Here is a 22,002-nt window from a genome sequence, read left to right on the forward strand (position 1 = left end):
ACAGGTCATGATGAGGGTGCTTGTAAGGGAAAGGCATTTGACAAGTGTCTTTGCTCATGTGACATTCCGTGTTCACCGTGCTGGCTACAGACTGTTCAGACTTCCTCTCAGAGAGGCATAAAGGACCACTCTGAGACACGGACCCAGGACTGGGTGAGGGATCCATGCCAGAGGGCTTGTGCAGCAGGAGCTGGGGGCACTGCAGGGCTGCGTCAGGCACCCTTGAGAAATGGAGACACAGGCGTTTAAGGCTCCAGTGTTAGGACATGCTGCCTCGGTCCCCAGGTGCTCACCCCACCTCTTGCCTGACCATGTTGTCTTGTATGCCACAGCCTAGTCACAGCCATCGTGCAGAAACTTCCAGGGTTTGCTTGTCTCAAAAATCAGCCTTTCCATTTGTATTTTCACATCAAAAAACCCAAACCAGACCAAAAAACTACTTTCCCTTTTGACCAAGGAGAAGAGGAAAAACACCAGATCCCACAGTTGGGACCAGCAGAGGGCTCTGGGCACCCCCCACTGAGTGACATTTGCTCCTTTCCTTACTGTGTATAATTTGTGTTATTTAATTTTCACGATATCCCCCCCTCCCCACACAAGGTCAGTGATATCACCCCATTTACCAAGGGTTGCATGCCACACTGTTCAAGAAAAAGGGACCTGTCCCTCTATGTCCTCACATTTAAGCAGTTTCTTTTTTTTTACTTTTCTTTTCTATTTTTTGGCTGCACCATGCGGCATGTGGGATCTTAGTTCCCCAACCAGGGATTGAACCCGCATCCCCTGCAGTGGAATCTGGAGTCTTAACCCCTGGACTGCCAGGGAGATCCCTTAGCAGCATCTTTCCTTGTGTCTTCAGTAGAAGAACAGAGAGATGCAATAGGAAAGCCTGGCTTCTGACTGCCCTTCTCGTTCTGAGTTTTCGGATCATGAGGGCTGTTTCCATCCCCTCATCTCTGTCTCTGAGCCTCCATCTCCCCGTCTGTTAAATGGGGACATCCGTGGTGTCCCTTTCCCTCCCAGGTTGCTAGCTAGCTGGGCAGAGAGCCTGCACCGGAAGTCCCCAGGGATGCAGAGCCCCCATGGGTGTGCGCGTCCCGCGGGGCACGATGGAATGCTCCTGGCACTTGACCACTGGTTCTGGGTTTTTAATTCTTTGTGGAAACGCTGCTTGGCACTGAAGTATCTCAAGGAAACAACACCAAACAAACCCAAAGACCAGGAGGAAGTCTGCTTTCCATATTTGTGACGTCTTTTCATTTGAAAGTTTGATTCAATTCAGGGAGATTTACCAAGCATCCAGCCTGGGCCAGGCCCGGTGCGGGGGCTGTGGAGGCCATGTCCTTGCCTGCCTGGGCCTAGTCCACTGTGGATGCGAGTGGCGGCAAGATCCCTGGAGAACTGTAAGCACACAGGGGTCAGAAGGACTGGCTGAGGGTGGAGAGGGCAGCAAAACCCCACCCAAAATGGGACGTCAGCTGGGCATCCGGAGGTGAGCTATTCCTGTCACGTGAGCAGAGGTGCAGAGGGACCTTCCCTGGGTACTCAGGAGGCACCATGGGAGCCGGGAGGTGCTGAGGTCACAAAGGTCTCAGGGCTGCCTGAGGAGTGGCATTTACCCAGGAGACCCTGGAGAGGGAGCACCACCCAGCCCTGTCCCCAGGCCAAGCACTGCGTCCGCTGAACCGTCTCAGGAAATGCCTGCGGGTCCCCACTCAGGCCCCACTGCAGAACGGTGGGTGTTCAGAGTCTTAGGAGCACAGTGTCTGGGGCTGCCCTTAGGGAATGGCAGGGAACAGCCCGCAAAGCCAGTGGCAGCCAGGGGAGGCATCTTCTGGTTTGCTGTAAGGACTTTCTCGCCACCTCAGAGCCTAGGATTTCTGGAGCACCTGTGTTAGACTTCCCTGGCGGCTCAGAACTTCCCTCGTGGCTCAGATGGTAAAGCATCTGCCTACAATGCGGGAGACCTGGCTTCAGTCCCTGGGTCTGGAAGATCTCCTGGAGAAGGAAATGGCAACCCACTCCAGCAGTCTTGCCTAGAAAATCCCATGGATGGAGGAGCCTGGGACACTACAGTCCATGGGGTCGCAAAGAATCGGACACGACTGAGCGACTTCACTTTGTGTTGGATTCAAAAATCCAGGCTCTAGAGCCTTTCGTCGGCCCTAAGAAGGAATAGGACAGGAGAAGGAGGAGTGGAATAAAGCAAGTTGTGGGCCTCTCTGTACCTTCTGGCTGTCTCATTCCACCCTGAGGTTACACTGCAGACCTCCTCCCCAGCGCTCCCCCACTAGTCACACAGACCCCCTGTCCCTGCGACGTTCATCTCAAGGGCTCAGGAGAGTCCTTGGGGTGATCCCAGAGCTGCATGGAGGAGCATCGAGGACTCTGCCCCATGAGAGGATGGGGCTGACCTGGTGGCAGCTGTGATCTGAAAGAAGTTCCACTGGCTCCCACCCGTGGCTGAAGGAGCCGGGCCCCATGGGTAGTTTGGGTGTTACTACAGCTAGATGCTCGGGGAGCCCAGTAGCCTTCGAGGTTGGTGGAGAGTGGCTGTCACCTCCTCCTTCCACTAAGGTCAGTGGTTTCATCACAAAGCTCCCCCGTGTCTCTGCTTACCATAGTTCATCATGACAGGTGACGTCCTCAGTAGAATGCCTTGAGGTATGCCTTGAGGTGTACGTCCCACCCGTCTGGTCCCTGAAGGCCTTGTGACTTTGGATCCAGCCCGCCACGCAGGAGACACACTCTCACCCCACACCTGCCGTCCTTGGATAAGTGAGTAGAAAGGGGCTTTGCCTAGTGTATGCTTTGCAGACAGTGCCCAGTACAGAGCCTGACACACAGGAAAATGTACTAAAAATACATTTCCTTTTACACATCTCAACATTTCACAATACATTCACAGATGTGTGCTCGTGAAAATGTCAGACCAGGCAGAGGAGAGGCCCCCTTCCTCCCCCATCTCCTGCCATCTGCCTCCACAGCCATGTATCCCCTCTGGCACCCAGAGAATGTGCCCCACATCTCCGAGGGGATCCTTTTCCTGGGGTGCCCATCACACAAGCTCACACAGAAAACAGGGATCCGTGTTTGTGTTTCCGAGACTTGCTCCCTCCACTGACACTTACCAACACGTCTTAGAAATCGTTCCACATCAGAATTTATAGAATCCTCTCATTCTTTTGAGGTTAGCGTCTTACTCAGTATAATAAACAAAAAGATAGCCAATAAATAACGAGTGTAGAGGCCGATGAGTTTTCCCCAAGTGAATACGGTTGTGTAACCAGGATCCCAACCCGGAAGTAGAACATTTCCAGCACTCTGAGAGTCCCTGGTGCCCGGGTGCCCACTCCCGGTCACCAGGCCCCCTCCGTGGAACTTCACAAATCAGTTTTGCCTGATTCTTGAAACTTGTTGAAGTGAATTCAGACAGTATCGTTCCTGCATCGTGTCATCTGTGAGGCTCGTCCCGTTGTTTTGGATGGTGGTTTGTGTGTTTTCACTGCCGTGCACCATTCTGCTGTACAGGTATCCTCACGCAGTTGGTGGACATTTGGGGTGTTTCCAGTCTCTTTGCTGTTACGAATGATGTGCCAAAGGATGTTATGGTCCTGGTTTTTTGGTGGGATATGTATGCGTGTCTGCTGGGTAGTTACCTAGGAGGAAAATTGCTGTGGCCCAGAGTGTATGTAGGTATAGCTTCAGTGGATCCTGATACATAGTTTTTCAAAGAGTTCCAGTTGCTCCGCATCTTAGCTGACACTGGTATTTGTCTCTTATTATTCTTGTAAATCGCTGCATACTATTTCATGGTATGGGTGTACCTTAGGTTGTTTATCCAGTTTTTTTGGTATTAGAATTGTTGCTGAAAACACCCTAAACACAGAGCAGTTTTTGTTTTTTTGTTTTGTTTTTTTGTACATGTGTATTTCTGTAGTGTAGATTCCTAGCTGTTTTAAGGAATATAACAGATTTTCAATATTTATACATACTGCTAAATTACCTTTCACAAAATGACCATGACAAGTAATATGCTGACCGCTAGTGAGAATGCCACTCTCACTATGTAATGTTTTAAGTTTATTTTTTCTCTCCCCCTCTGACCCCTGGAAGGATGGTGATGTGTTGAGGGTTCTTGAATTTAGTACAAGAAACACATAAGTCAGACAACATAAACATCAGCGTAAATGAGTTGTTGTTGTTCAGTCTCTTAAGTTGTGTCTGACTCTTTGAGACCAGTTGAACTTTAGCACACCAGGCTTCCCTGTCCTTCAGCATCTCCCTAAGCTTGCTCAAACTCATGTCCAGTGAGTCAGTGATGCCATCCAACCATCTCATCCTCTGTCATCCCCTTCTCCTCCTGCCTTCAATCTTTCCCAGCATCAGGGTCTTTTCAAATGAGTCAGTTCTTTGCATCAGGTGGCCAAAGTATTGGAGTTTCAGCTTCAGCATCAACCCTTCCAATAGGTGAGACAGGGTATTTAAAGAAAACATGTAATGTGATGCCAACCAGCTATCAGGCAGTATTTATACATTGGTAGGGGAAAGCTATTTTAATAAATAGAAATGAAATTGAAGTCTATGGGTATTTAGGTCAAAATTATAAAACATAAGTTTATTTTTTTCAAGCTGACTGGGGAGATGACACCCTTGTCTTGGCTGTGACCTGTCCATTCAAATGGTAGTTACATTGTATTAGCCGACCCAGGTGTATGCTCTGTTCGTGCGGTCTGGATGCTGGCAGAGTGCTAAGTGTATACGCAGTCAGTGCTGGCTGAGTGCCTGTTGAGTGCTGGGTTGTAGCTGGCCAATCACTGCCAAGGTCTCCCTGTCCAGGTGGCTACCATGCTGGTGCCCAGGGAAGTGATGGAAAGGCTGGGCTTCTCTGGGGTCAGTGGGAGCACCCTCTTTCCCACTTTTCCTGTGATCATAAAATGAGGAACCTTGTCAGGACTCCTGAGAAACACTGTGGCCTTGACTCTCTGCTTAGTGTTCTGGGAAATGGTCGCGAGGGTTCAAACATGAAGTGGTGTAGAGTCAGGAGGACACTCGGGGCTGTTCTGCTTGCATTTGAGAGTGTGGAGGGAGCTCTTGGGAGCTTCTGCCTGAGGTTACACTTGGTCTGTGTGGTTCTTAGACTCAGCAGTGCCTACCAAACTCTCTGAATTCAACCAGGAGTTACTCAGACAGCTGACCTGCCAGGTGGTGTGAAGGACGCAGAGGTAAGGAATGCCTGGTTCCTGTAATGTATATGGAGAGGCCCACTGCACCTACTTAGCCCTGGGAAACACTATGAGAGATGCCAGTAGGGATGTTCAAGTAATAATGCCAATAAGCGTTCCTGAAATGTGTCTAGAGTTTAGAGGACTTTACTATCCATTGTCTCATCTCTGAGATTAAAGAGACAGGTGAGAAGGGATTTCCTGGGGGAGGTGGAATGAGCAGGGTTTTGGAGGGCAGGGCTGAGGATGTGAAAAGATGAAGCATCATATGCAAAGTGGAAGAAATGATGTCAGCTAAGGCAAGGCCAAAACAGCATAGCGAGCACAGGTTAGTATGTGCATTACAGGGAGGAGGGCAGGGGAAGATAAACTTAGAAGGTAAAATGAAACTAGGTTATGCTGGCTTTGAATATCAAGCTAAAAAGTCTGTATGGGTGTGTGATCACAAGGGCATTCCCTTGTGATCTCTGTAACCAAGGCCATCTTGGCCATGTGAAAGTAAAGCCCGTGGCTCTGAGGTGTTTATTTTGGTAACTTCTTATTCCTAACCTTAAAGTGTCTAGCATATATACTTAGTTTTGTATGCATGTTGGATGATAGGGTGGGTTTTTGGGTGGATGGATGGATGGTAGTGGATAGATGGCTAGGTGGATTGATTGCCTCCTCTTCCATGTAAATATTTATTACTCTTTTAAAAAAGTCATCAAGTAACCTCCCTGATACAACAGTTTTGATGCTATGGACAACAGCCAAAGAGACTCAGGGAGAATTTGAATTGTACATGTACAGGTATAGCCCATTTGGTAAAGAACTTTATAAGAACTGCCTCAGATTTTCCCCCAACCTATTGCCCAATTCTCATCTGTGGTTTTCCCGGGTTTTGAGATCACTGAGCGTGCAGATGGGTAAGAGTTTCTCTTTGTATCACAGTTGCCTCTTAGGGGACCACATACGTGGTCCTCCTTCAGGAAGTCCTGTGAACCAGAGCTGACGGTGTGTAAGGGTGTGTGAGGCATGACTCTGCTCAGCCATTAGCCAGATTGTTTGTGTGCACAGTTTGAAACGTCCCAGCACCTCTCCTGCCCAGTGTCTGAGATCCCACTCAAGGTGAGAGAATGTCTCTCTTGTCATTTACTAGACCCACTGCAGATTAGGATTTACCTTGTGGATTTTTGTAGAATAACAGAGAAAAAAGGCTACAAGGAAGAGGTTCAGACCCTACATCTCCAGGAGGACAGGGATCTTGGAAATATATGGAGCTCAGAAAGAGAAACAGGAATATGGGGTTCATAGCAAGTTTTACATCTTTCTCCTCCTTTGCAGAGATTTACCTCCAGAAGCCATGCTTTGCCTGATACCAAGACGAACTGATGGGGGTATCAACCTAGACCCCCCCACCCCAGTCACCACCACCAGGGAGATTACGGTTCTGCCCTGTCAGCTCCGCAGTGGGCTGAGCACTCCTGCAGGGTACAGGGAGTGAGAGTTCAGATGCTCCGTGAGAGTTGGTGGTACAGGGACCACTGTTGATTCACTCACTGGTTCATAGGCGTTTGGAGCCAAAGACAGGGGTGATTCAGCTGGTCCTCAGCTGAATATTATTTACTCTGTCATCTGAAGGTTTGTCTGAGGCAATTGCTTTGCATGTGAGTGTGCCCTTGATATATTTGTTTTTCTTCGCAGTGGGGTTGAAGTGGGCTGAGTGTAGTTTCAGGACTAAAGGAGCTGGCTTCCCTTGCTGATCTCCAGAAGCCTCCCAGCTTCCTGGCCTCTTCTTTGTGTGATCGATCCATACGAGGAGGGTCCCAAGAAATGGAGCGAGGTTGTTCAGAGGGGCTACCAAGAGGGCTGAACACAGCTCTTTCATGGCAATAAGAATCTTAAGGAGACAAGCCCCAGAAGTGTCCTCCATGACCCCATGGCCTGTGGGGGGGCTCCCGGTTTGGCTTCTGAAGGCTCCTAGCCTTGTGTTCTCCACCGCATCTAGAGGAACAGGCCATGGCCTGGATACCAGGTCTTCAGGATGGGCTGGGTTTTCCAGCAGTGGGGAGGTGTCCGCTGGATCTCACTGTCAGTAGCCTCGTAGAGAATCAGCAGGAGCCCATCGTGGCTTGCACAATCGCTGGCCACTCTGGCTCTGCTGAAGGGTGGCATTGCCTTATTCCATGCTGACTTGCTCTACCGATCAGCTAATGCCATGCCTTTCTTGGCATGAAAGCATTGCAGCTTTATCAACACAGGGACACCCAACCGAACAAGCATTCATCTCACACATTACATCAAATTAACGTGTACAAAATTAATATTCTTGACCTTGCTAGTGGGAAGCGCAATCAATCTGGGAGGTTGTCATCCCTCCGTGGCCAGCCTTCTGGAGAAGTCCTGACCATTAAGCCACCATTTTCCTTCCCAAAGAGCCATGCATCCCAGCCCCCCACCACCCAGCCTGCTTTGGTCCTTTGGAGATTCTCCTGGTTCCTGAGAGGCTCCTGGTCTCCCTGGTACCATGCCATTCTTTCTTTGTCCCCAGAGGCTGTGACCTCTGTCACCCTAGATGGTAGGTGACATCTCTCGTGACTCTGCGTAGCCAAGTGGATGGAGAAAACCTGTGTTCTCTGTCGGGTTGTGACCTCCTGGGTACTGGCCATGAGCACTTCTTTAGAATCAATTGTTTCTCTCTGCTGCCTGTTTAATATCCTAACAGAGGCCCAACAGCTCAGTCTAATCACCTTGATATTACCCAGCGTATTTAGCTGAGCTCCCCTCTACTCCATCACTCACTTTCTTACGCTGTCACCTCACTCTTGGCACAGAAAGGAAGTCTCCCATCAGTGCTGCTCCTTGAAATCCTTCCCAGCCAGCAGCCAGCAGGACATATGTATCCCATCTTGATTTCCACCTTCTGCAGGACCCTGAAGCGACAGGGAGTGGGGAGCTGTCTGGAGGGTGAATGTATTGGTCATCCCTGGCCCAGGTCTGAGCATCCTTCCTGCCTCACTGCCCCTCACACCCTCCAGAGCTCCTGACAGCTCATTTTAGGGGCCCTCAGAACATCAGGGGATAACTCCGGGCTTCCAATCCCAGACAGAGCAGATGCTGTAGAACCTGGCTACACCCACAAAGGAGCCCTCCCTTCCTGTCACAATTAGATGTGCAACACATTTGCAAAGAGAGAGCTGTGTAAAGATAACCCAGAGGGCACGGTGCACTTGGCCTGAGCCCTTCATAAAGCAGAGATTCTTTTGCGAATGGATCAGTCTGTCCCGAATTTCTAGGTGTGTTTAGAACAAGGTGAAACTTGTGACGTTTTCTGGAGACTTTGTGCTCTTTCCCCCCTAAAGAGGTGACTCGGGGCAGAAGCTGACCTGACACGGGGTCATCAGTCAGCCTGGAAGAGACTGCCAGGTTGGAGGCTGCGGGAACACTGGCGGCCAGAGGGGTGTGGTGGCCTCCAGTGGTTGCTCCTGCGGAGAGGCGGTCCCTGGCTCTAACCACGCCCCCAGGGGTGGGCGGAGACTGGGAATCTCCAGCCTGGGGGAGTGGTGGGCGGGGCTGTGGGTGGAGCTGGGCTTGATCAAAGCCCTAGGGCTTCCTTCCTGAAGATGACCCAGGCCTGGGGCGGGGGAGGGGGGGGGGCGGTGAGAGTGCATGCAGGTGCTGGGTCAGGAATGTTAATATTGTACGTGTTTAAGCTTTCTTTGCTCTTCATTTTCCTCTCCTTCCCTTTCTTCTCTGGCTTGCTTTCTTTTCCACAGCCCACACCTTCAGGCCGCCAGAGGGAAGGGGATGGAACCCGAACCCATGGGGACCTGTCATCCTAACAGTCCCTGCTAGGTCCCTCTGCCCCTTTCCCTGAAAGTCAGCTGGAGAATCTGGGGCTCTGGGGACCATCACCTCACCCTGGAGACTTCCTTTTCAAGCAGAGGACTTAGCCTAGAGGCTGGGCCAGAACCCCGTGGGTGCGGTCTGCCAGGCCTCATGCACTTCCGTGGAGTCTGTGCACCTGTGTTTGCAGAGCCCTTTTCACTTGGGAAAGCCCTTTCTGCTCACTGTTTGTGACTTCCTTGTTTTGCAAACACCTGGGAGGCAGGTGTGGCAGAAATTGCTTCCCTTCCTCCCTCCAATTCGTGAAGAAACTGAAGCCCAGAGACTTGAAGCCAGTCTCCTGGTCATTTGGACAACACAGGGCAGAGCAGGAGCCAAGACCCAGTTTAGTGTCTGTGACCTTATTCAGTTGAACAGAAAATCGTGCAACACAGGAACACCAACAAAAATGGCAGGTTGTCTGAGTCCAGGCAGGTGCTCTTGTGGCCAGCTCTCCACGTGGGGTAGCTGGGGCTTCCCACCTGTCCCCATCCCTATGGTTACTAGGTGTCTGCTGCTGCTCAGTTCTGGATTCAGGTGTATGGGGGGAGCTGTTCAGAAGTGACCAAGACCCCTGTGATGATCTTGGCATGTTTCTGTATCCAAGCATGTTCTAGGACCCAGGTCTCCCCAGGCATTTAGGCAGGGTGTTTATTAAAATGTGAATTTGGTTCATTAACCATGCAGAGTGGCCTTGGCTATGAGGGGAGGGCAGGAGCAGAGTGAGCATGGCATGCATGAACCCTGAGAAGGGAGAAGAGAACCAAGTCTAGAGCCAATAGCCTTCTTCACAAGCTGTCCAGTTTCAGACTTGCTGCCCACACCTGCCTTTTGGGCAGTTCCAAGTCTCAAATGTGATCATGTGTGTGAGGGCCTGAGAGGAGTTCCTGGCATTTGCTGAGGCCCTACCTCAGGGGCCTGCTCCTCCTGAGGCTCCCCTGGCCAGGTTTCCTCCGCCCACGAAGGCCCAGATCATCTCTGGGGCAGCAGCAACCTCTGTGCCCAAGCCATGTTCCCTTGCGCTGCTCACCAGGTTTGGCTGAGCCTTTAACTGTCTGCTTGGTCATGCCCTCAGCTGGTTAAATTACCCTTAAAATAAAAAATCGCCTTATGTCTTGAGAATCTGAGTGCTCAGGAGAGGCTGAGACAAGGCCTGAGTCTCCAGCCACGGAAATGACCCACAGCAGTGTTGCAGGGCTCCGTTCCCCGTGCCATCCTTGCACCGAGACCCCTTGTTCAGGTGCTCCCCACCACTAGAATCATCTCTTCTCCTGCCTCTTCTCAACTTTGCATCGCTGCTTTTCTTTCTCTCCTTCCCTCCCTCGCACTGCCCTTAGTGGTCTCTCTCTGTCTCTATTTCTCCATCTCTCTGTCTCTTTCTGCCTCTCTCTGTTTCTGTCTCTCTCCATTTCTGTGTCTCTGTTGCTCTCTCTCCGTCTCTCTGTCTGCCTCTGTTTCTCTCTCTGTCCCCTCCCAACACCACCCTAGTCCTAATGGCTTCTTCCCTCTTTCCTCCGTCTTTCTTGCATGATTCTCTGCTCCCTGCCCCCCACTCTCTCCTCTGCCTTCTCCACCCCTGACCTTCTTCAGCCCCACCACCTCCTCTCCCTGCTTCCTGTCCCTTCTCCATCACATCACCGAAGATGAGGATGCCCTGAACCACGGGTTACAGGTATCCTGGACCACCTGTAGGGAAGGGCAGGGAGCAGAAGTCTGAGGATGCTTTAGCCAGTGAAGCTGCCTGCAGCTTCCCAGGCAGTCTTGGGAATTTGAAAACAGTGTTATAACTTCAGAGGGCTCATTTCAGCCTAGAAAATGCAAAACTCCACAGGACAGTTTACTTTGAAATCGCTTCTGGGAGCAGGGCACAGCCACACACCCTTTCCTTTCTCTCTAGCTCCCGCCAGTGCCCCCGCTCCCCAGCCCAGCCCCCACCCCCCCAAGGATACCCTTCCTCTTCCCCTGCTCCTTCATCTCTTCCTTTGGAGAGAGACGCACAACAGAGCAATGAAGGTAATTCCCACTTGCCCAAAAATGAATTCCGTTATGCCCCAGCTTACTGTTTTATATTTATATCAAACGTATTAATTTCTCTTTACCTAGTGGTTGGGTTTAGTTAATGATGATAATAAATATTAATGAGGGTGCTGCTGCCTCCAGACCCTCTGATTGCTGCCCCGGTCAGCTCCTTACTCCTTGGACGTCGTGGGAGGCATGAGCACCTAAGAGCTGTGGGAGGGCACTCAGGACCGTCCTGGAGGGGCAGGACGTGGGACCTGCCCCTCCAGGGGACCCACTGGGTCAGTGCATGGGACCCACTGAGGTCAGCCGTTAAGGAAGGCTCTGACGCAGCGGCCCAGTCACTCTACACTCCTTCTGTGTGATTCTCTCTGGAGTTAGTCAGATCCCCTTGTACGCCCACTGACACCTGAGGGGTCCCTGCAGAGGGCTTGGGAGTATCTCATTTAACTTGTGGGAACTGCAGTTTCCTAGGCTGTAGAAAGGAAATCATTTGATCCACCTGCCAGGACCATTGAGAGGATTAAATGCAAATAGTTCAGAAGCATGCACATATTAGGTAGCAGTGTGATTTTTTTTTTTCTTTTTTTCATTGCTTGACATTCCAGGGCGTTGCGCTGTGGAACTTTGGAGAAAGTCTCAGCAAGTGTGAGAGCTTTTATTTCTCATGAACGTGTGTCTCTCCCCAGAAATCCCGTTCAGTTCTGGGCATGCTAAGTTCTTGAGTTCATCCAGTTGTTCAGACATGTGTCTTTGGCCCTCAGCTTTGGAGAGATGGGTTTCTGTCTTACTGCCTGAAGAGCTTAGTTTACATTGAGGAAGAGATCAGACAGGGCTATAGAGGGAGCTGTCACTGTAGTCAGTAAGGGCTCACGTCTTGGAGAGGAACTTTCTCCACTGAGCGATTTGAGGGAAGTGACAGGCCCCCGTCCACCCTCTCTTGAGTCTCCACTCGCATCTGTTTCTCTCATCTTTGCACCTGGCAACTTGGTTTGAATGAGAGCTCCTCCCTGGGAGGAGGAGTACAATTCAGGGCCTCTTCTACTGAAGCCAGAAGCGGAAGTTTCAATTTTATTTGTTCAAGAGAAAACGGTGATGCTGAAGCATTCTTGGAGAGAGGTATTGGGGTGTGAGCACAGCCAGGCGTGGCCCCAGTGCAAGGAGATCACCATTTGCGGGGCTTCCACCCCTCTTCTTCAGAGTGGGCTTCTGGCATCCTGTCCCCCAGAGGCCCAGCCTCATGTTGCTCACACTCAGAAAACGGATGCAGGAAGAACTTCGGATCAGACCCCAGCACGTCTGGGACCAGCTGGAGGCTGGATCCATCTAGATGTTTTGGCAACTGTTTAGGAGGTTTGAAGAAGTCATCTACGGTGTTCATTTATTCATTCATATACTCATGCATTCATTCCATGGGTGTGTGTTTGAGTGGTTAATCTAGAGATTTTGGTGGTGTGCCTTGTAAAAAGAAGGGAGTGGGTTAGGTGCTACGGGGACAAAGTTGAGGTCAAGTCCCCCCGCCCCTGGATATTACCTTTCACTGCAGCCCAGGGAGTAGATGGCTCACCCTCCTTTCTTTGAATCTCCCCCAGGGTTCCCAGCATGGGAGGCGGCAGTGCAGAGTTAGAGGCCGTGTCATGCTCTAGAAGCTGAGAGGCTGGAGAGGAAGCAGGACTGAAATGGTGGAGGACTCTGGGGTGGCTGGGAAGAGTTGGAGCTTTCTTCCAAGCCCGATGGCAACTGAGTGTTCATTGGGGTGACATGATCAGCCCGCTGATTGAACATCCAGTGGATTCTGTCTGGAGAATAGAGGGAAGGGTCTGGGGCTGGAGTAGGTGGGGTTCCTTAAGGAGTGAGAGATGCTGGGGGCTGGCCCAGGCCTGGGTCAGAGGGGTCAGAGGCTGGGAACAAGCCTCTTGCTGCTGAACATGAGCTCAACCAACCCGTTTTCTAAAGGAGACAGCCAGTGTCTATTGCTCATTTCCTGTGTGCAGGATGTGAGAGTACAGAGCGGGCCTTTGGCCGTGGAGAATCCAGACAGGAATGTGCAGAAAGTTAAATAGCAGCAAGGGATCAAAGTAACCATCCACAGTAGCAAAGCCTCCTCAGGCCTTGTTACCTGTGCACGATTACCTGTGAGGTCCAAATGGGGGGACAAGGCCTGCCATCGCCTCCCTGAGAGAAGGAGCCCCTGATAGCCAGCCTCGTGGGGCTAGCTTCTCACCCAGCTCCCCCGCACCCTCGGTGACCTCTTACTGTCCACCCAGACTGTGATGGAGACACCCAATCCCCCTCCCTCTTGGCCTGATCCGGGACATGAACTGATCCAGTAAGGACGTTCCTCCTTCTCTCTGGCCAGGGACTTTGCCAGGTAGTGCAGAGCAGAAGGACAAGGGAGTCACTTGACTGCTGAGTGCTGAAAAGGAGCCAGAGTTTAGCAGAGATGAGCCAGAGCAAGCGGGCATGGCCTCACTTCTTTACCTTTTGCTCAGAAAAGCCACAAAATAGAGAAGCAGAGAAGGAGGGCCTGATCCGGCCACAGTGACCTGTCATTTACAAATGGGGAAACGGAGTCCTAGAGAAAGAAAATGGTATTCTGGTGGGGGTGGAGCACGATCAGAATTGGAGGACTGAATGAACCCTTCCACTCTTTCCTGCCCTCTGCCATTTCTCTAGGCCCATTTCTACTTTCTCACTACTTCTTGAAGTTCAGTCATCGAGAGTGGATGTGATATTCTCAGAGGAGTGCAATTATCGCAAAACATAGAGGAAGGATTCACGCAGTGAGGTTCCTGTCAGGGCAGTGTGCAACGGTATTTAGGAGGAGCCTCAGAAGCCACGACAAGGCCAAGGGGTGCTGTGCAGGGTGATGCCGGGTGTCCCCAATCCAGGGCCTCTTGGCCCCGAAGCTTTTTGATTTTCTTCAGAGTAGGATTTGATTGTCAACTGCGAGGTTGGCCTTACTTTTCTTTCATTTTTAATTTCCTCCTCAGTCACGAGACTGATGACATTCTGATACTGCTGTGCGATTTACAAGGCATGTTGGAGTCCACTGGGGGCCAGCTCAGGGTGGGAGCTGATCAAGCCAATGATGGTGCATGTGTGTGTTGGGGGATGCTCCTGACAGTCTGCTGTCCCCTACTTCACTGTGCTGAGGCTTCCAGGGGGCCCACACCGCTCCTGGGTGGCAGGTGGACTGGCAGAGCTACAATATTCCCTGAGCTGGTGGCCTTCGTGACCACCGTTGACTCTGGCTTCCAGCTGCCTGGCCAGATGGGGCCATTTCTGGACCCCTGCTTCTCCTAGCCTGAATTCCGTGGGAGCCTTGGTAGGTGTGGCTCGTGCTGCAGACAGCGGCTCCCACGGGGGTTCGGGGGTCTGCCCTGTGTACACAGGGCTGGGCTTTTCCTTGCACCTCCGCTGCAGGACACAGGCCACTGTGTTTTTGTCCTTCCTTTCAGACTCAGTGTTCCAGATGAAACCCCTTGGATAGGAACATTATGCATACTTGCTCCCAGTGCATTTCTGCAGACAGTCAAACCCAGCTCACCCTGCTCAAGCTCCTCTTAAAAAGGAATGCAAACCTGCCTGGATGTTCTGACCTGGTCCTGCTGGGTGTCCCCTCACCAGGGTGACCAGCTGACCGGTTTTGCCCAGGACTGAGAGGATCCTTGGGATGTAGGACTTTTGGTGCTGAGACTCGGACAGTTCCAGGGAAAATGTGACTCTTGGTCACTCTGCCCTCAGCCACCCTCCCTGCCAGTCCTGTTTGGTGTTTGAGAGCCAGGCTTCAAGAGAATGATGAGCAGAGAGTGTTTGTGCAGAGGGGGCAATGCCTGCTTTCCTTTTTCTCTTCCGCTTCCTCTTCCAACATTCATCTTCCCCCTTATGGTCAGCACCATGGGCCCCCATGCACTGTGGCCCTGGGCCTTAGGAAAGAGTTTGTTTGGCATGTTCATTTGCCAGCTCCAAGTGCACAACCTCAAACTGAAGTCTCACTGAAGCTGACGGAGCAGGACACTTTCTTCTGGTCATCTGCGGAAGGACATTCCACAGCTCGAGCCCAAGACTCTTGCTTCACTGTTTGCATCTGAGCAGAAGCAACCTGGCTTCTACAGCTGCATGTACCTGGACACTATTCCCATCAAGTTCAAATCACCTCAGTGCTGGGACATCAGTAGTTTTTCAGCTTAGAAATCTTGGTACTCAAAGGGGGACTTAGGAACACAAATATATCACTCTTGACCTGGATGGAAGGAGGGTGGGGGGCAGTGGTGAATATGTGTGTCTTCCAGGGAGTCTTCTTGGAGTCATTTCACTGTTTTGTTTGTTACTTTTTCTAGTGTGAAATTGGTTTGGGGGCAAATCTTTAACATCATGGGAGTGAATGCCACAAACAAAGCTTCCTTTTCTTTCCTAAGACTTTTCAATCAGCCATGCAATGTTAGCACTTGAGGCATTCCAGCCTTAGCAGCCGGCCTTTGGAAGCAAACTGGTATTGAGGAGCTGACAAGAAGTTACTTTTCACCCCTTCTCTGCCTTAACACTGTCACTTACCACAGGGCTGGCCACGTCTATTAGTCACAAGACCCAGTCCAACTTGATTTACAGTGTCAGGCAAGCTCCATAAGAAAAAACCAAAGTCACTGAATGCAAATTTAGAATGGAAAAAAAAAAAAATCATTTAGTTCCGTTAGCACAGTGTTCTCCCAGCTTTGCATCTCTGGAGGGCATCTTCTAGAACCCACAGCTGCTCGGCCCTGTTGAGAGTACCTCCACCTGCTCGGAAGCACAGGCTGGATTCACATCCCCAGTTACATTACTTCCAGAAAGACAGGATCCCTGTTGGATGCCCATGAAGCTTATGCTGAGTAAATATTGACAAAGTAGTCTAAAGAGCAAACACTTTGACATTTGTAAGGTCCACTGGAAGGTCTTGTATATATTTATACAGCAGGAATGAGCACCGCATACCAATTTTCCTGAACTTGTTCTGACATAATTCTGCATGGAGAGTGTGTGTGCCGGTGGCTAAGAATGGCTGAGTGTGCACACAGGGGCAGGCCAGGGCTGGGTGGTGGCAGGTCAGGGTCTTCCCTCCCATCTGAAACAAATGAGCACCTGGACCGTGGTAGGAAACTTACTCCAAGCTTTTATAAGACCGACTTTTCCAGAAGGAAGGGGGGGAAAAAAAAAAGTCACAAAACCTTGTTTCTAATTTAGTACAATTGATGTACTTTCTTTTCACTTCGTAAAAATTGTATTGATGTTTTTGGGCTTTATATTTATTAAAGATTGAGCCTCAAAAATGTAATGAGTAAAAAATGCTTGCTTAATTTAAATTGTGAATCTGTCTGTTAAGAAATGCATTAGGGGTAGGAGAAGCATAAGACATATTAATTGACAGACAGGAACTGCTGTCTCTGAGGTTGATACAAGTAATTTATTACTTTAGAAATGAATGCCACCTCCAGAATGTGCTTCATTAATTTCAAATTTAGTTTTAATTTCAAGCTGTTGCCCCTTGAGAAGAATAAGGTGGCAAATTATGTTTGAAGAGCAGATTTTTTTTTTTTTTTGCTCCAAAGAAACACCACATTTTAACTATTTAATTTTACAAATAAATGTGCCCGTCTACTTTGCTTCGTTTCCCCAAGAGCCGAGAAAATGTTCTAGGTAAGGTCAACACTTACTAATGCTTTCTTTTTTCCTTCTCTCCTCCTCCGTGTGTCTCTTCTTTCTGTCCTACCTGTTCCACCTGTTATCAATGCAGCCTATGTTTCAGATGAGTTAAAGGCTGCCGCCCTGGTAGATGAAGACATAGACCCAGGAGAGAGCCCTGCAGATGGAGAGCCGTCGGCTAAGTACATGTGCCCGGAAAAGGAGCTCAACAAGACCTGCCCGAGCTACCAGAACTCCCCGGCGGCCGAGTTTTCCAGCCACGAGATGGACAGCGAGTCCCACATCAGTGAGACCAGTGACCGGATGGCCGACTTTGAAAGTGGCTCCATCAAGAACGAAGAGGAGACCAAGGAGGTGACCATCCCACCAGAAGACACGACCGTATCTGACAGCCTGGAGCAGATGAAGGCCGTGTACAACAACTTCCTCTCCAACTCCTACTGGTCCAACCTCACCCTCAACCTGCACCAGCCGTCCTCGGAGAAGAACAACGGGAGCAGCAGCAGCAGCAGCAGTAGCAGCAGCAGCTGCGGCAGCGGGAGCTTCGACTGGCACCAGAGCGCCATGGCCAAGACCCTGCAGCAGGTGTCCCAGAGCCGCATGCTGCCCGAGCCCAGCCTGTTCAGCACGGTGCAGCTGTACCGGCAGAGCAGCAAGCTCTACGGCTCCATCTTTACTGGGGCCAGCAAGTTCCGCTGCAAAGACTGCAGTGCCGCCTACGACACCCTGGTGGAGCTGACGGTGCACATGAACGAGACGGGGCATTACCGCGACGACAACCATGAGACCGACAACAACAACCCCAAGCGCTGGTCCAAGCCCCGCAAACGCTCGCTGCTGGAAATGGAAGGCAAGGAGGATGCCCAGAAGGTGTTGAAGTGCATGTACTGTGGCCACTCGTTCGAGTCCCTCCAGGACTTGAGTGTCCATATGATCAAAACGAAACACTACCAAAAAGTGCCTCTGAAGGAACCCGTCACTCCCGTTGCAGCCAAAATCATCCCAGCCGCTCGGAAGAAGGCCTCGCTGGAGCTGGAGCTGCCCAGCTCCCCGGATTCCACCGGCGGCACCCCCAAAGCTGCCATGGCGGACACAAACGATGCGCTTCAGAAGAACTCCAACCCGTACATCACGCCAAATAACCGCTACGGCCACCAGAACGGGGCCAGCTACGCCTGGCACTTCGAGGCCCGCAAGTCCCAGATCCTCAAGTGCATGGAGTGCGGCAGCTCGCACGACACACTGCAGGAGCTCACGGCCCACATGATGGTGACCGGCCACTTCATCAAGGTCACCAACTCGGCCATGAAGAAGGGGAAGCCCATCATGGAGACGCCCGTCACGCCCAGCATCACCAGCCTGCTGGACGAGAAGGTGCAGTCCGTGCCCCTGGCTGCCACCACCTTCACATCCCCCTCCAACACGCCCGCCAGCATCTCCCCAAAACTGAACGTGGAGGTCAAGAAGGAAGCCGACAAGGAGAAAGCTGTCCTCGAAGAGAAGCCCAAGGAAAAAGAGAAGGCCTGCGAGGAGGAGGAGAAGTACGATATCTCTTCCAAGTACCACTATTTGACTGAGAACGACCTCGAAGAGAGCCCCAAGGGCGGGCTCGATATCCTGAAGTCCCTGGAAAACACAGTCACGTCGGCCATCAACAAGGCCCAGAATGGCACCCCCAGCTGGGGGGCTACCCCAGCATCCACGCTGCCTACCAGCTCCCCAACATGATGAAGCTGTCTCTGGGCTCCGCAGGGAAAAGCACACCCCTGAAGCCCATGTTTGGCAACAGTGACATCGTGTCCCCCACAAAGAACCAGACCCTGATCACTCCACCCAGCAGCCAGACCTCCCCCATGCCCAAGACAAACTTTCATGCCATGGAGGAGCTGGTGAAAAAAGTCACCGAGAAAGTTGCCAAAGTCGAGGAGAAAATGAAGGAGCCTGAGGGCAAGCTTTCTCCACCCAAGCGGGCCACCCCATCCCCGTGCAGCAGCGACATCAGCGAGCCCATCAAGATGGAGGCATCCAGCGACGGCGGCTTCAAAAGCCAGGAGGACAGCCCCAGCCCCCAGCGGGACGGCTGCAAGGAGGGGAGCCCCCTGGCAGAGCCTGTGGAGAACGGCAAGGACCTGGTGAAGCCCATGAGCAGCGGCCTGAGCAGCAGCACGGCCATCATCACCGACCACCCACCCGAGCAGCCCTTCGTTAACCCTCTGAGCGCCCTGCAGTCGGTGATGAACATCCACCTGGGCAAGGCCGCCAAGCCCTCCCTGCCTGCGCTCGACCCCATGAGCATGCTTTTCAAGATGAGCAACAGCCTGGCCGAGAAGGCGGCGGTGGCCACCCCACCACCCTTGCAGTCCAAGAAGGCAGACCACCTCGACCGCTATTTCTACCACGTCAGCAACGACCAGCCCATAGACTTGACGAAAGGCAAGAATGACAAAGGCTGCTCTTTGGGTTCAGCGCTTCTGTCACCCACGTCCGCTTCCCCGGCAACCTCCTCATCCACGGTGACAACGGCAAAGACATCTGCCGTCGTATCATTCATGTCAAACTCGCCACTACGCGAGAACGCCTTGTCAGATATATCCGATATGCTGAAGAACTTGACAGAGAGCCACACGTCAAAGTCCTCCACCCCTTCCAGCATCTCTGAGAAGTCTGACATTGACGGGGCCACCCTGGAGGAGGCCGAGGAGGCGACGCCCGCGCAGAAGAGGAAGGGCCGCCAGTCAAACTGGAACCCCCAGCACCTGCTCATCCTCCAGGCGCAGTTCGCCGCCAGCCTCCGGCAGACCTCGGAGGGAAAGTACATCATGTCGGACCTGAGCCCCCAGGAGCGCATGCACATCTCCAGGTTCACCGGGCTCTCCATGACCACCATCAGCCACTGGCTGGCCAACGTCAAGTACCAGCTGCGAAGGACAGGTGGAACAAAGTTCCTCAAAAACTTGGACACCGGCCACCCTGTGTTCTTTTGTAACGACTGCGCGTCACAAATCAGGACTCCCTCCACATACATCAGCCACCTCGAGTCACACCTGGGCTTCCGGCTACGGGATTTGTCCAAACTGTCCACTGAACAGATTAACAATCAGATAGCACAAACCAAGTCACCGTCAGAAAAACTGGTGACGTCCTCCCCCGAGGAGGACCTGGGGACCTCCTACCAGTGCAAACTTTGCAATCGGACCTTTGCGAGCAAGCATGCGGTTAAACTTCACCTCAGCAAAACACACGGGAAGTCCCCTGAGGACCACCTTCTGTATGTTTCTGAGTTAGAGAAGCAGTAGCGTTTGCTTTTGATTAAAGTGACTGTAATTCGCTTTGAGGGAAACTGTTGCAGGCACCTTAAGGCCCCTCTGTCTTGTTCTTGGCACATGGTCTTATTTTAACTGCAGAGAATCACTCTGGGCTGGACTGTTTTGTATAACTGTACAGTGTTTAATAGAGGTGCATACTCAGCTGTTGTTACTGGTAAAATATGAAGGTTAAAACGCAGTGGTAAGTGTTTGGAACTTTGTGTAAATGGGATTTAGTTGTGAGCATCCCCTGATGCTTCAAGCTGCATGCATTAACAGACAGTTTAATTAAGCATTTATGACGAAACCGGGCACACTTTTCCACGCGGCTCAAGTGTGCTGGCATTTTTCACCCTTTCATCTTTAGCCCTCTGAGTACTTTGAAGCACTTTTGCATTAATTTGGTTAAAAAATAAAATAATAATAATAATGTATGAAGCTCTGTTTTTTAAACTCCTTACCAGCTTAGTTATAATTAATAATATGAACCTCCATTTATGCAGGTCTGCAGGGGTATAACACGCCTTGAAATTTAAAAGAATATTATTTTCACATTGAAACATAGATGTATATATTGTATAGATTTCAGACTCTCTTATGAAAAATGTGATTGTGGGTAAATGACCTTTTTTCTTGCATTTATAGCAACAGTGTTTTATGTACCTGCTATGCTCTGGGCATAAGCCGTGCCTATGTATAGTGTATATTTCTTTTTCTTTTTTTTTAAGGTCTATGGGTTTTGTTTTTTACATGCAAACATTGTAAATTATACAGAAGATACCACAGATAGCATTTATAAAGTATACAGAAACATTATCTGAAAGCAAAGTATGATTGTTTGTTTTGCTATACAGTACATCTATATTGATAGAGGTTCACATTTAAATTATACATATTTATTAGCATCATATTATCATTTGTTTTGAGCAGTCTGAATAAACGAGGCCAGGAGATCCATCCATGGCAGGCATCATAACTATTTTGCACATTATTTTTAAAGGTATTTATTAGAAATCAAAAAAAAAAAAAAAACACGCTCAAAATAAACTCAGTGCTCAAAGGGTTAAGTCTATTTGAAAAGGAAAAAAAAAAAGAACAAAAAAAAAAGAGAGAGAGAGAGAACTTGTACTGTATTTCCTAAACATTGATAAAGCCTTTAAAATGTTTGTACTGTAATACTTTGCTTAAAAGTCACGAGGCATTCTGTGATACAACCTCTTTTACTTATTTATAAGCCCTCTTGGTTGCTATTCCATATTGTAGGACGCCTTTTTATTTCAATTGGTAACTTTCTGTTTTGTTCTTCCTAATTATTCTCCCAAGATCCCACACTGCAGCTTTATCTTTAGGCTTATGAAAGGTAACCCGTGGTTACCGGCTCTCCAAGTGATTCTGTTCTTCTCCATTTTTGGCAGTTAATTTGCAGAAGTAACTGACAGCTGACACCATATGAGAACCTATGTATAAAATATTGGCATGTAAACAGCACAGACACTCTGTGCCCTGTTTTGTTGTTGACAATGAACCACCATTATGTGACTCTTCATATAACCCTCTTTTCTACGGCAGCATTAAAATTGTCTTTTTGCTATAATTTTGTGTTGCGTTCACAATTATGTCTGAAATGTGCTACGACTAACGAGCACATTAAAATTAAATTGTATGCGATCTGTTTATGACTGAGTTGGTTGCTGTGTCTGCCAGGTGCTGGCAGTCGGAAGCCGCCCGTAAATCAAGGGAGTTTTAGTGAACTTTGGGCTTGGAGAGCAGCGAGCATTCACTCAGAGGTGGCGTGGACAGAATTTTCCCCAAGAATAAAAATGTAAAAGAAAGGAAGATGTTCCCTTGGGGTTAGATTCTTGCTGGGAAGGCGATGTTATCAAGTATCGGTAGTGAAGCTTCGGTCA

At 50.3% G+C, this 22,002-nt stretch overlaps 1 protein-coding gene across 1 annotated transcript in view; it reads left to right on the forward strand.

The window, feature by feature from the left end:
- Positions 1-21,689, forward strand: part of TSHZ3 (teashirt zinc finger homeobox 3) — a 69,856-nt gene extending 48,167 nt beyond the window's left edge. The window contains 2 exon segments of the mRNA XM_027516026.1: positions 16,882-18,471; positions 18,474-21,689. Of these exon segments, the coding sequence (XP_027371827.1) occupies positions 16,882-18,471; positions 18,474-20,086 (3,203 nt within the window). The 3' untranslated portion in view covers positions 20,087-21,689.
- Positions 21,690-22,002: the final 313 nt, after the last annotated feature.

Source organism: Bos indicus x Bos taurus, chromosome 18 (genome assembly GCF_003369695.1).
Source record: "Bos indicus x Bos taurus breed Angus x Brahman F1 hybrid chromosome 18, Bos_hybrid_MaternalHap_v2.0, whole genome shotgun sequence".
In the NCBI taxonomy this organism is placed as follows: Eukaryota; Metazoa; Chordata; class Mammalia; order Artiodactyla; family Bovidae; genus Bos; species Bos indicus x Bos taurus.